The sequence below is a fragment of the Astatotilapia calliptera genome, chromosome 10, assembly GCF_964374335.1.
Source record: "Astatotilapia calliptera chromosome 10, fAstCal68.1, whole genome shotgun sequence".
Taxonomy (NCBI): domain Eukaryota; kingdom Metazoa; phylum Chordata; class Actinopteri; order Cichliformes; family Cichlidae; genus Astatotilapia; species Astatotilapia calliptera.
The window spans coordinates 32,030,793-32,044,534 of NC_137431.1; the positions used below are offsets into that span (position 1 = coordinate 32,030,793).

Below are 13,742 nucleotides of genomic sequence, written 5' to 3' on the forward strand. Positions count from 1 at the left end.
GTTCTGTTTAAATATGACTGTGTTCTTATCACTGGTGATTTTAACATTCATATCTGTTGTAAGGATGATCCATTAGCCAAAGACTTTCTTGCTCTAACTGACTCTCTTAACCTTGTTCAGTGGGTAAATGAACCAACCCACTTTAAAGGCCATACCCTTGATCTGTTTTTTTTTCATATGGCCTGGACATTTATATTAAGAACATTGACAATGCTGGGATCTCTGATCATTTCCCAGTTATTTTTGATGTTGATTTATACAATACAGAACTGCACCCTGGGGGCCTCCGACGCCCTATGCGCATAATTAATTCTGAAACTGTGGCTAGTTTTTCTGTGGTGTTCCTTAATTCTGCACCCACTATTACTGATTGTCCCATAGCTCATACAGTTGATGACTTTGCTAATTCTTTGCTATCCACATGCTCCTCTATCCTTGGCGTTGTAGCACCTATTAAAATGAAATGTCCTCGAACCGCTTCCCGACATTGGTTAAACGACTCTAAACGTGCCCTACGACGTGTGTGTCACCGAGCCGAGAGGAGGTGGAAAAAAGATAAGCTCCAGGTATCCTTTGATATCTTACGTACCAGCCGCCTGAGGTTTCAAAACGCTGCTAAAATGGCTGAAGTGGCTTTCTTTTGATTTTATTGAGACTAATGGCCATAATCCTCGAAAGCTGTTTAAAATTTTTAATTCAGTGGTCAATCCCTGTCATGAAATGCCGACGGTGTCTTCTCCGGCTCTCTGTGAACAATTTTTAAATTACTTCACAGATAAAATTTTATCTCTCAAGTCTTCACACCCTTTAGTTGTGAGCCCTGCTTTCACCCCAGGATGTTTATCAACCTTTCATCAGTTTGGGCTGGTGTCACTTACTGCCCTTAAGCAAATAGCTGAACAGCTGAAAAATACAAATTCTGTACATGATATTCTCCCGTCACGCATTATCAAGGATGGGTTTGATGGAACTGGGCCCAGTACTTTAACTCTAATGAATTCTTCATTGCATTCCGTCAGCCTTTAAACATGCCATAGTGCAGCCTATTCTCAAAAAAAGGAGCCTCGATCATAATGACTTTGGAAATCGGCCTGTAGTTCACAAACTCGTTCCTGTCCAAAATCTCGGAGAAGATAGTTCTCTCGCAACTCCAGGCCTATCTGGATGCGAACAACATCAGTGATAAATTTCAGTCTGGCTTTAAACCACGTCATAGCCCTGAAACAGCTCTGCTGAGAGTCCTTAATGATCGTCTCCTAATTGCCAATTCAGGTCATTCTGCGGTCTTAGTCTTACTGGACTTGTCCTCAGCCTTTGATATGGTGGACCATAATATTCTACTAACGAGGTTAGAACATACAGTTGGCATTAGAGGTGACGCTCTTAACTGGTTTAAATCCTGTCACTCTGGGTACCTATTCTTCCTCTTTTGCATCCTTCTTCTGTGGCGTGCCTCAAGGCTCTGTTTTGGGCCCAATGTTATTCTCACTCTATATGCTACCTCTAGGCTTAATCTTTGAAAAATACAACATGTCATTTCATTGCTATGCTGATGATATACAATTTTGTTTTCAGCTAACTGACGATGTTGCTCTGTCACTGCACTGCTTCCTAGAGTGCATGAGAGAAGTCAAAGAATGGCTTTTGGGCAACTCTCTTATCTTAAAAGAAATGAAAACCGAAATTGTGATGTTTGACAGTCATTTCCCCCGGGGCCAACCAGTTGATACCTTTGGATCCCTCGCCACTTTTCTCTCTGACACTGTTAGTAACCTAGGAGTGCTGCTGGACAGCTCTCTCAAATTTGACAAACAAGTGTCCTCTGTAGTCAAATCTAGCTTCTACCAATTGCGTCTTATTACGTACCACATAAGGATCTGGAAAAGCTTATTCGTGCCTTTTGATAGATTAGATTACTGTAATTCCCTTTACTTTGGTCTCCATGCTACTCTTCTCCATAGATTACAGCTTGTCCAAAATGCTGCGGCACGCCTTCTGACTGGTACTGGAAGGTTTGCCTCTATTACCCCTGTCCTTGCTGATTTGCACTGGCTCCCCATCAAATACCGCATCGAATTTAAAATATTTAAAATTATTTTACCTTACCTTCAAAATTATAAGTAAAACAGCACCTAGCTATCTCGCCGAACTTCTTAGATCATACACCCCCGGGAGAACCCTCAGATCATCGGACCAATTACTCTATGTCACGGTGCGGCATGGCACACCGTGGAAGGAGTGGGGAAGGAGGACCCAGGCGCGGTGCTCTACGTATAGACAGTGTTTATTTACAGAGGGTGATATCAAACAACAATAAATCCCCGTGTTTCTCCCCAGACTCCCGTGTCGTGTCCTCCAAGTGCTCTCTGCTCCCGTGTCTGCACTCCCGGTGCTCGCTGCTCCTTAAGCCTTCCACGCTCCTCCTGCGGGAAATAATAGCGGCAGCAGTCAGGACACTGAACAATGGCAGGCATACACTACACGACCAAAACCTAAACTGGGTAACTAACGTGGAGTCCCAAGCAATGATCCCGCGTCGGTGGGAGCTCCAAGACTCTCTTAAGTAGCTCCCCCGACGAGGCCTGATTAGCAGCAGGTGTGTGGCTTCGGGTGTGGCCAGTCCCCTTGCAGGGCCACACCCTCCAGGCCTGACGCCGCCTATAAACAAGTGCTCAGCCACCCACACACACATACACACTAGCACAGGGAAGGGGGAGCAACACCAAAATACACAACAACAATAATAATAATAATAATAATAATAATAATAATAAAATACATGACTGCTCAGGGATCCTGGGTCGCCCAGTCCCAGGACCCTGACAGTACCCCCCCTCTAAGGGTCGGCTCCCGACGACCCCAAAACCAAAACAAAAAAACAGCACAACCAACCCAGGGCGGGCGGCTGGGGGAACCAGGACGGAGGGCCAGAACCAAAACAAGCAAAAACAACAAAACAACAAACCGACCCAGTCCACAGTCTCAGAGTCAGACCGCGCATCCCGCAGCGGTGCAAAAAGAAAACGAAAAGACGCCACAAACAGTCACAGGTGGCCCATCAACACAACAAGAGAGTTCAGGGGGCCTACCTCGAGCCCAACGGCGGTGACGTAGCAGCTCCGGCGGACGGCCCCGGGTCTGGCAGCAGCAGCAAAACAGTTCAGGGGGCCTGCCACGGGTCCGGTGGCGGCGGCGCTGCTCCTCCGGCGGCCTGCCACGGGTCCGGTGGCGGTGGAACGGTTCCGGTGGCCTGCCACGGGTCCGGTGGCGGCGGCGCTGCCCCTCTAGCGGCCTGCCACGGGTCCGGTGGCGGCGGAACGGTTCTGGTGGCCTGCCACGGGTCCGGTGGCGGCGGCGCTGCTCCGGTGAGCAACAGCGAGGCGTGGCACCAGGCCCATGACGCGCCGACCGCTGACGTGGACGCACAGGACGTAGATGGCGAGGAGGCCGCGCTAGACGTGGAGGTCCCTCCGGTCCGCTGATCTCCGGCTCCGGCTGAGCGGGTCCCTCCTCGGCTGCTGGCAGCGAGAGCTCGCTGAGCTGCTCCTCCGGCTCGCTGAGCTGCTCCTCGGCTGGCGGCTCGCTGAGCTCCGGCTCCTCCTCGGCTGCTGGCAGCGAGAGCTCCTCCTCGGCTGCTGGCAGCGAGAGCTCCTCCTCGGCTGCTGGCAGCGAGAGCTCGCTGAGCTGCTCCTCGGCTGGCAGCGAGAGCTCCTCCTCGGCTGGCAGCGAGAGCTCCTCCTCGGCTGGCAGCGAGAGCTCCTCCTCGGCTGGCAGCGAGAGCTCCTCCTCGGCTGGCAGCGAGAGCTCCTCCTCCGGCTCGCTGAGCTCCTCCTCCGGCTCGCCGAGCTCCTCAGCTGGCAGAGCGGGCTCCTCCTCCGGCTCGCCGAGCTCCTGCTCGGGCATGCTGAGCTCCACAGCTGGCGATGCGGGCTCCTCCGGCTCACCGAGCTCCTGCTCGGGCATGCCGAGCTCCTCCGGCTCGCTGAGCTCCTCAGCTGACGGTGCGAGCTCCTCCGGCTCGCTGAGCTCCTCAGCTGGCGGTGCGGGCTCCTCCGGCTCGCTGAGCTCCTCAGCTGGCGGTGCGGGCTCCTCCGGCTCGCTGAGCTCCTCAGCTGGCGGTGCGGGCTCCTCCGGCTCGCTGAGCTCCTGCTCGGGCATGCTGAGCTCCTCCGGCTCGCTGAGCGCCTCAGCTGATGGTGCGAGCTCCTCCGGCTCGCTGAGCTCCTGCTCGGGCATGCTGAGCTCCTCCGGCTCGCTGAGCTCCTCAGCTGGCGGTGCGGGCTCCTCCGGCTCGCTGAGCTCCTGCTCGGGCATGCTGAGCTCCTCCGGCTCGCTGAGCTCCTCAGCTGGCGGTGCGAGCTCCTCCGGCTCGCCGAGCTCCTCAGCTGGCGGTGCGGGCTCCTCCGGCTCGCCGAGCTCCTCAGCTGGCGGTGCGGGCTCCTCCGGCTCGCTGAGCACCTGCTCGGGCATGCTGAGCTCCTGCTGCAGCTGGACGAAGTCTGAGGTCTCCCGAGCTTGCACTACCCCCCGGGCTTTACGCAGGGTGCAAAGGCAGGCGGAAACTCCCTTGAGCTGGCCGAGGTAGGGGTCTCCCTCCAGGATTGCCTCGATGGCATTTAACCCCACCACTCTTGCCCTTGCGTTGGTGGTGTGAGTTACCCAGTCCATCAGGCGTTGGATGCGTGTGAGGTCGCCCCCTCCGGACAGGGCTGCTGGAGTGGGTAGTGGAATGGAGGCTGCCGCTGGTGGAGAAGATGGCTGAGGGATGACCGCATGCGGATGAGATGACGACAGCGCCACAACCGCAGATGGTGAAGCAGCGAGTGGTGTGAAGACCTCAGACCGAGGTGATGTTACCTGCGCTGTCAGCTCGTCCACTGCAGACACAAACACAGATGGTGAGGGAAATGGAAAATTGTCCGTACTACTCACCACAGCCGGCTCTTGAGATGACCGTGGATGTGGCTGCGGTGAGGAACGCTGGCGGCGCGAACGTCGTTTCCGTGTAGACGTCGGGGCCGGCGTCTCAGGCAGTGAATCCACCAGCTGTCCGAGCTGGTGGGCAGCCTGAGGAGGAGAGTGGAGGTGGAGGGTGGAAAGTAGAAAGTCCAGGACCACCGCATTAAGGGAGTCCACCAGCCAGGGGAATTTAAAAAGCATCTCCTGCAGCCGCCTCTCCACGGCGCGACGCAAACCTTCCGCTGGCTTCTCCCACCATAAGTCACACATGCGGTACACTTTGTCCATAATTTCCCTCCTGAGCCTCTCCTCGGAGACCGCTGGGTCCATAAGTGGCGGGATCATTCTGTCACGGTGCGGCATGGCACACCGTGGAAGGAGTGGGGAAGGAGGACCCAGGCGCGGTGCTCTACGTATAGACAGTGTTTATTTACAGAGGGTGATATCAAACAACAATAAATCCCCGTGTTTCTCCCCAGACTCCCGTGTCGTGTCCTCCAAGTGCTCTCTGCTCCCGTGTCTGCACTCCCGGTGCTCGCTGCTCCTTAAGCCTTCCACGCTCCTCCTGCGGGAAATAATAGCGGCAGCAGTCAGGACACTGAACAATGGCAGGCATACACTACACGACCAAAACCTAAACTGGGTAACTAACGTGGAGTCCCAAGCAATGATCCCGCGTCGGTGGGAGCTCCAAGACTCTCTTAAGTAGCTCCCCCGACGAGGCCTGATTAGCAGCAGGTGTGTGGCTTCGGGTGTGGCCAGTCCCCTTGCAGGGCCACACCCTCCAGGCCTGACGCCGCCTATAAACAAGTGCTCAGCCACCCACACACACATACACACTAGCACAGGGAAGGGGGAGCAACACCAAAATACACAACAACAATAATAATAATAATAATAATAATAATAATAATAAAATACATGACTGCTCAGGGATCCTGGGTCGCCCAGTCCCAGGACCCTGACACTCTAGGTACAGCCTAGATCAGGGGTGGCCAACCAGTCAGAGACCAAGAGCCACTTTTTTTTTACTGTGTTACCGCAAAGAGCCACATCATACGCATGGGCACACATGAACATCACCCATCCTTTCCTCTCTCTCTCTCACTCACTCACTCACTCACTCACTCACTCACTCACTCACACACACACACACACACACACACACACACACACACACACACACACACACACACAAAATACACACATCTCTGCTCAGCCAGATTTATTGTAAATGTCACACACCAACATGATAATGACAGAAATGGACTCCTACAGTACTAAAACCACAGGCCAGTCATTTTCAACAATGAACATTGTGTGCACTGTCTCACACACACAAACTCTCAGTTCAACCAAGTCCACAAACAAAAATATAATAATCTACAATAGCATTTACTTTTATAATGCATGTTGTTTAGTGGGACTTCTGGCATTCCTTGCCTTGAACAATCCTCTTTAAATCTGGCTTGTATTCCGTTGTTGTCACTCGAAGCAATTCTTTCACATGTGTGTCAGTCAGAACAGATCGATGCTTTGATTTCACATGTTTTAGGGTAGAAAACACAGACTCGCAGACGTATGTTGACCCAAACATTGACAGTATCTTAAGCGCAGCCCGTTTGACATTGGGGTATTTTTCCATTGGCACACTTTTCCAGAACTCAATGGTCCCTTCCCTTAAAGCAGGTTTCAATTGGTCCTCTTCACAAAGATCGATCATCTCCAACTCAGCCGCAGCTTCATCTGTGACTAGCGGGACTTTCAAACAGCCGGTCTCTGCATTAAATGGGTCGGCGAGGAACGTAATCTGTGGCCTTTTCAATTGTAGATCATGGAACCGGGTCACGAAGCTTTCGTGCAAGTTTTCAATCAGCGTTGCATATCTGGCTCTTTGCTTACTCAGGGCAGCACTGGCAACTTGCCCGCTGGCTTTTAGCAGAGTGGGAAAATGCGTTAAATCTCCCTTTTGAATATGTGTCTTGAACAGCTTCAGTTTGTTGACAAACGCAAACACACTTTGCACTAGGTCAGGGAGCATTTTTAACTTACCCTGCAGGGTCAGGTTCAGTCTGTCCAAGTGACACAGCATGTCGACCAAAAAGGCCAGATCCATAATCCACTTGAGGTCCGAGAGCTCGGGATAGTCCTTGTCCTTCTTTTCCATAAACAGTTTCACGGCATCCAAAAGCTCAAAGAAGCGAGAGAGTACCCGGCCTTTTGACAGCCACCTCACAGTGCAGTGCAGCGGCAGGTCACCTGGAAGCCCTTGGTCCAGCTCAGCGATGAGATTCTTGAATTGCCTGTGGTTAAGCGCATGTGTGCGGATATAGTTGACGATTTCCATCACAGGCTTCATGACGTTATCTAAATTCAATGATTTAGACACGAGTTGCTCCATGTGGATGATGCAGTGGAAATTCCAAAAGTCAGGAATAGTTTGGTCAGCTTTGCACAGCCCCACAAGCCCGTTCACAGATCCCATCATGGCTGGTGCTCCATCCGTGGCTATTGCAGTTAATTTCGTTATGGGCAGATTTGCTTTTTCAAATGCAGCCATCATGGTTTCTTTCACATCTATGCCACGGGTTCTGTCTTTTAATGGCACAATATCCAGGAGTTCTTCTTTGATCACACAATCGTTTGAAACAGACCGTGCAAATATTGCCAACTGAGGCTTGTCTTGTATATCACAACTCTCATCCAATGCGACACTAAAATACTCACATGCTTGAAGGTCAGAGTGCAACTGTGATTCAATAGCCGTGTTAATGTCCGATATTCTGTGTTCAACAGTGTGGCGGGACAGTTGGACGTCTGATACCATGCGTTTTAATTTGTCGTTTTCAGGAGACAAGATTTCAACAACATCACTGAGGCATTTTTTAACGAACTCCCCTTCATTGTATGGCTTTTTAGCCCGTGCAATGTTCCAAGCCAGCTGATAGGATGCGAGCGTTATGGTCTCTGACCGCTTCGTAAATTTTTGGAAAAACTGTATCTGCTTTTCTGCCTGACTTTTCAAAGTGGCCAACTCGTGCTTGCGAAGTTCAGTCCCTTTTGGAAATTCCTGGTCGATGTTAGCATGGAGTGAGCTGAAGTGGCGCTGAAGATTTGAAGCTTTGAAATGCGCTAATGACGTCTGACATATAAGGCAGAATGGCTTACCATTGCGTTCAACAAAAAAATATAAACTCTCCCACTCTGTTAAAAACGTCCTGTGTTCATCTTCATATTTTCTTTTTGCTGTGCATTTTTTTCCTGCCATTTTAAGGGCGAACTTGCTCCTACTGGGAAACTTTGCGGTATTTTCATCTCACACACATGCGCATTTGATGAAAATACCGTATTGAACTCAAGCGAAGTGAACGCGCACATTTTAAAACAACAACATAAAAAAAATCAAAACACAAACTTTGATATGAACGTAAGAGCCGCATGAAACCAGGCAAAGAGCCGCATGCGGCTCGAGAGCCGCGGGTTGGCCACCCCTGGCCTAGATCTTGGCTTGAGACCAGAGGTGACCGTGCGTTTGCCCTGGCTGCACCTAACCTGTGGAACAACCTTCCCATTGCTATTCGCGTATCTGACTCCATCCAATTATTTAAATCATGATTTAAAAACTCACTTATTTAATCTTTCTTTCCTAGTTAGATAGCGCCTGTATTTTATACTCGATTCAAATTTTATCTTTCTATATATCTTCTTCTACTTAAAACCTGTCTGTTTTTAGCAAGTTTGAGTTGATATTCACTTTTATTCTTGTGTAATTAGTGCCATTGACCTGTTAGCATATTCAGTACTTTGTTAATGGTCTTATATTATTCATGTTTTAACCTGCTGTTTTATGTGAAGCACTTTGCTATACCGTTGGTTTTTAAATGTGCTGTATAAATAAAGTTGTATTGTATTGTATGTACAAAATGCTGGTTATATGTTATCTTCATATTCATTTTCTTTATTTAGACACATCCCTTAAAATTCCTTTATTGCATGCAGCGTCTTATTAAATTGACTGTGTGTAATTAAAGTTGTGATTGTTGGAAATCTAAATATGGTTAAATAGTGTTATAAAGTAATCAACTGAATACAAAAAAAAGAAGAAAAATGAAATGCATTTGCTAAATGTGCTTTTACAAAGACATACTAAATGAAAAGACATTGATACCACCATGAAACAAGGTGCCCGTGACTCACAGCACAAGGTAGAGAAAAAAAACACCAACAAAACAAACAGATCACTCATTAAAAGCACAAAATAACATAAAACAAAGTGGAAATTGAAGTCATTTTTCTGTACAGCTGAGCCAAAGCAATTTTTTTTTTTTATGTTTTGGACTCCTTCATGGTCTTCAGCTGTCAGTAGCCAGTTGTATCTATTGAAAGTAGCTAACAATGAAGCAGGAATGGATAAGAGCGTTTTTGTTTCTCAGAAAATCAGTCGTAGCACTCATATTACAAATAACGGCATTCGTGAGTCGTCCCAAGTAACAACTAAACTATAATCCTGTAAATGAAATGAGTGGCGGCCTCAGGTTAAAGAGGTTAATGACTGAAGGAAGGAAAGCTGCCGAGTGCCGAGATTGTGGGGAGTGACGGTAGACCCTGATTTAATTATGTTTTCTTTCTCTGTGCTGACATTTCTGAATAAGAATGACTAATTACCACGTCCTAATCCACAAACACTGTTTTTACTGCAAAACAAACTTTCACACAGCAGGATGGCAGGAACCATATGCTTGTTAAGTGGAAACGTATTGACCCTGTTTCAGGGTCCCGGGTTCCACTGCTTTGGCTGACACTCACGTCTTTTCAGCTTCCCGCCGTTCTGTATTCCTTTTTTATTTGTGCAGGCTTTTTTATTAGCACCCTTATGGTTTCTGAGAGTGATGCAGGAGGACGACACAGTGCTGAGGTCGAGTGACAGATGGGAGTTCCGTGTTCAGGCGTGTGCAGGCTCCGTGTTCATGTGTGTACAGGCTCCGTGTTCATGTGTGTACAGGCTCCGTGTTCATGTGTGTACAGGCTCCGTGTTCAGGTGTGTGCAGGCTCCGTGTTCATGTGTGTACAGGCTCCGTGTTCAGGTGTGTACAGGCTCCGTGTTCAGGTGTGTACAGGCTCCGTGTTCAGGTGTGTGCAGGCTCCGTGTTCATGTGTGTACAGGCTCCGTGTTCAGGTGTGTACAGGCTCCGTGTTCAGGTGTGTACAGGCTCCGTGTTCAGGTGTGTGCAGGCTCCGTGTTCATGTGTGTACAGGCTCCGTGTTCAGGTGTGTACAGGCTCCGTGTTCAGGTGTGTACAGGCTCCGTGTTCAGGTGTGTGCAGGCTTCCTTTGCACCAAAACATAAATGTTTTAAAAATGATTCACTTTCAGGCAAACTAAGATTTCACTGTGAAGACTGAGCTGAGACTCATATTTGTTTGGAACATACTCATCACTAAAGTTCTCAGACAAGTTGTTGCTGCAGTGTCTTCCTGCAAAACGCTGCCATTCGACTGCCAGCTGGACATCACCTGTACTCCAATCTACCCACTGACCCTCACTGTGAACTCACCCTAAAAGTTCTGAAAGACATTGCTTGTGCACCACCTTTGAGTCTGAGGCCATGGGCATGTTATTAATGAGTTATTGCCCTACATGAAGAAGTTTAAGTATCTTAGGGTTAGCTGAGTGGGAGATTGGCAGGCGGATGGATGCATGGCCTGCAGTGATGCATGCCGGCCTCCTGTTCTACAAACAGAGGTATGATGCTAACATAAAGCTAGGAGCAAGAGACCCTCAAACCTATAAAACTTTAGCTCCTGTGTTTTGTGTTTTTGGCTGCAGCGTTTGCTTGAAAATTACATTTTAATAATTGATTTCCTTTTTAAACTCTGCTCCAATATCAAAGTTAAACAACTTCCCAGAGTTTCCTTCACCGTTCACCGTGTAACACCTAAGGTTCAAACGCAGCCCCGGTCTCCCTCTGACATTCTGCATTTCACACACCTGGACTGTTGCTGTGAGGGGGAAAAAATTAATGTAGCTCAAAGAAATTAGAACAATAAATGTTTTTCCTGCTGTTTAACAACCGTTTCCTGTTGGCACTAGTCTGGCAGTGCGTGGCTCTGCTGCAGAACATTGTGTTTTGTAATGAGGAAATTTGTGGAAAATCTAGCCAAGGGCAAAATGCTCAGGAAGAAAAATGACAGTCAAGCTAACAGCAGATTCCTCACGCTCCTGTGTGCATCTTCTTGCCCTTGCTGTTGAAGCTTTCAGTGTCTTGTTGCATTTTCTCCACAAAATCACAGAAACATTTCAAATGCCTTCAGCTTTCAGCTTTGAATGTAACCAGACAGCAGCCAGATAAGTGGATTTCTGCGGTCGAGTCAGATTCGAATTTCGTGCTTTTTCCACATGTTCCTACCTGTCTTTCCAACCCTTTTTCCCCCTCGTTTAGACGAACCGTGACAATTGTTAGTGTCACTTTGCTTTATGCAAAGGTTCCTCAAAGTCACAATATTCTGGTAGTTGCAGGCGGCTGCTGTTTGTTTAGTCTGGCAGGAGCTTTCAGATTGAGAAGTTCCGCCGGTCACTTTGTAAGTGCTTTCTTTATTGGTTGCCCTTGGCTGGAACACACTTGGTATGCATGTTGCACATGATTAAAAGCCTTTTCTCATGCTCATGACCTAAGCTGTGCTGAAGAATTGTGACCCTTATTTATCAAGCCAAGATGAATGAGAAAAGTGGAGAAAAAAGTGAAATGCAAAACCGGCCCCAACAGTAAAACCAGCAGGCTGGAATAGGACAGATTCCCCCTGTCCTCATTCTGACCCTTTGAGGTGGGGACTCCACAGGCCTTTAAATGTGTTTTTGTAGAATCAGGATCCAAAACATTTGCTGCAGATTCTTTAGGTCCCCAAACACACTTGGTGAAAATGTAATTTACCCGTAAAGCTAATAACAGTCCAGCAGGAAACTGCAACCAAGCGTCTTTCACATTGCTGCGTAGGAACTTTGCCGACTCTTCTTTTCAGAATTCCTTTAATTTAAGGTCATGCAAAAGCAGCTCCACTGGATTTTAGTCCAGACATCTGCATCTTGGGGATCATCAAGATGTTTTTTGACAAATGTGAGACGAGCCTTTGTGTTCTTTATGCTCTGCATTTTTGTCCCGTCTCTTTCTTATCGTTGGATCATGAACTCTGACCTAACTGACCTAAGTGAGGCCTGCAGTTCTTTAGATGTTGTTCTGGTTCTTTTACGATCTCCTGCATGAGTCGTCAATGCACTCTTTGAGTATTTCGGTAGAACAGCCTCTCCTGGGAAGGTTCACACCAGTTCCAAGTTTTCTCCATGTGTAGATAACGATCTCACTGTGGTTCACTGGAGTCCCAAAGCCTTAAAAATGTCTTTGTAGCCCTTCCAGACTGAGATGTTAGTGGCATTTTTGTTAATCATCTGTTCTTGAATATCTTTAGATGGTGGATTGAGCTTTTAGCCTACTTCTGGGTCTGGCTAGCAAAATTGAACTCAGCTCTCCAAATAATACGTTTAATCACAGTTAATTCATGACCTGGATGAGTCCTTGTGGACAATTACTTTTCCACACTGCTTTTGTTTCCCTTAATGAATGAAATCATAATTAAAACTACACTTTGTATTTCCCTAGGTTATCTTTGTCTAATATTAAGATTTGTTGCATAATCTGAAACAGGCAACTGAGTAAAAAACATGCAAAAAATTTGAAATCAAGAAGGAATCTTGTACTTTTTCACAACCCTGTCTAAGTTACATTTGCATAAAAGTCAGGACCCCAAAGAAAATGGCCTGGAGCATCACAGTTGTCTTCTGCTCGTGTTGCATCTTGCTGCCATCGCTGTTCGCTTGTTGCCTACATACCCCACTCACTCAGTCTCTATTGACTTACTTTGCTTGAAGAGTATACTCATTTTATTCTTTGAATTTGTTGAGTAATATGTATATTTGTATATTAATAGTAGAACAAATGATATAAAATAAAAGTGAAATTACGACCAGCCTGCCAGTTCTTGCAGCTTTATAGTCTCTGTTAGCGCTTACAGCACATTTACTGTATGTTCACTCGAACTTGTTTTTCGTGCACCGAGCGTTTGTTTCCTGGGGGAAAACACTCCGATAAATCCAGTGTAAGCAAGCCGCCTTCCAACACCAACAGTTAGATAAACTGAATACCTGGGAATAGAAAGTGGAACATTTATTTTGCCTCTAAATAGCCAGACATTTGTCTCAGGGGTCATTGGAGAATAAACCAAAGACAATGAACCTTTATTGAGTGGACAAACACAAGATTTCAAATGAATGATAATGTTGTTTGTTTCATGCATAAAAGCCACTCGGGGTTTGGTAGCATGCTAGTCAGAATAATGTGTCGCAGTTTATTTTGCAGTTCACTAATGAGACATAACAGGCCATCCCTTAGTCTAATCTGATACAAACATGTTCTGTATTAGCTGTAAACATGCACAGTCATACCCTAATTAGACACCTTGATCATAAATTATGGTGTAATTATGGTCTAGAGCAAGACTTATCGAACTCAACCTTTATAATAGTGAGAAAGACAGAGATCAGAGAAAAATACACTTATTGGGCTTTTAACTACATTTATTTGTAGCTTGTAGATACTTGTAACACTGTAATGTCCACTTTGTTTTCCACCCTGAGATCTGCATTCGACTTCTTCAGAGCTACTATTACAATAAGTTCATCTAATTGCCAATAACCAAAATATTTTTTAATAAAGGCAAAGGGGGAAAATACAA

At 47.2% G+C, this 13,742-nt stretch overlaps 2 protein-coding genes across 3 annotated transcripts in view; one reads left to right on the top strand and one right to left on the bottom strand.

The window, feature by feature from the left end:
• The window catches only part of sgcd (sarcoglycan, delta (dystrophin-associated glycoprotein)), a 449,906-nt gene that overhangs the window by 230,275 nt on the left and 205,889 nt on the right, over nt 1-13,742 (top strand). The gene's annotated exons all lie outside the window — the stretch shown is intronic.
• LOC145431479 (uncharacterized) lies at nt 2,269-5,917 on the bottom strand. Of its 2 annotated transcripts, XR_013911796.1 has the most exons (4): nt 5,612-5,917; nt 3,916-5,524; nt 2,511-3,831; nt 2,269-2,423 (listed from the first exon to the last, which is right to left on the bottom strand). XR_013911796.1 is itself a non-coding variant. In XM_080307338.1 (3 exons), the coding sequence occupies exons 2-3, from the start codon at nt 5,320-5,322 to the stop codon at nt 2,989-2,991; spliced, it is 2,250 nt and encodes a 749-aa protein (XP_080163464.1). In that variant the 5' UTR covers nt 5,323-5,524; nt 5,612-5,917; the 3' UTR covers nt 2,269-2,988. The 2 variants fall into 2 exon arrangements, 1 of the variants encoding a protein (XP_080163464.1); XM_080307338.1 differs by having other exon boundaries at nt 2,269-3,831.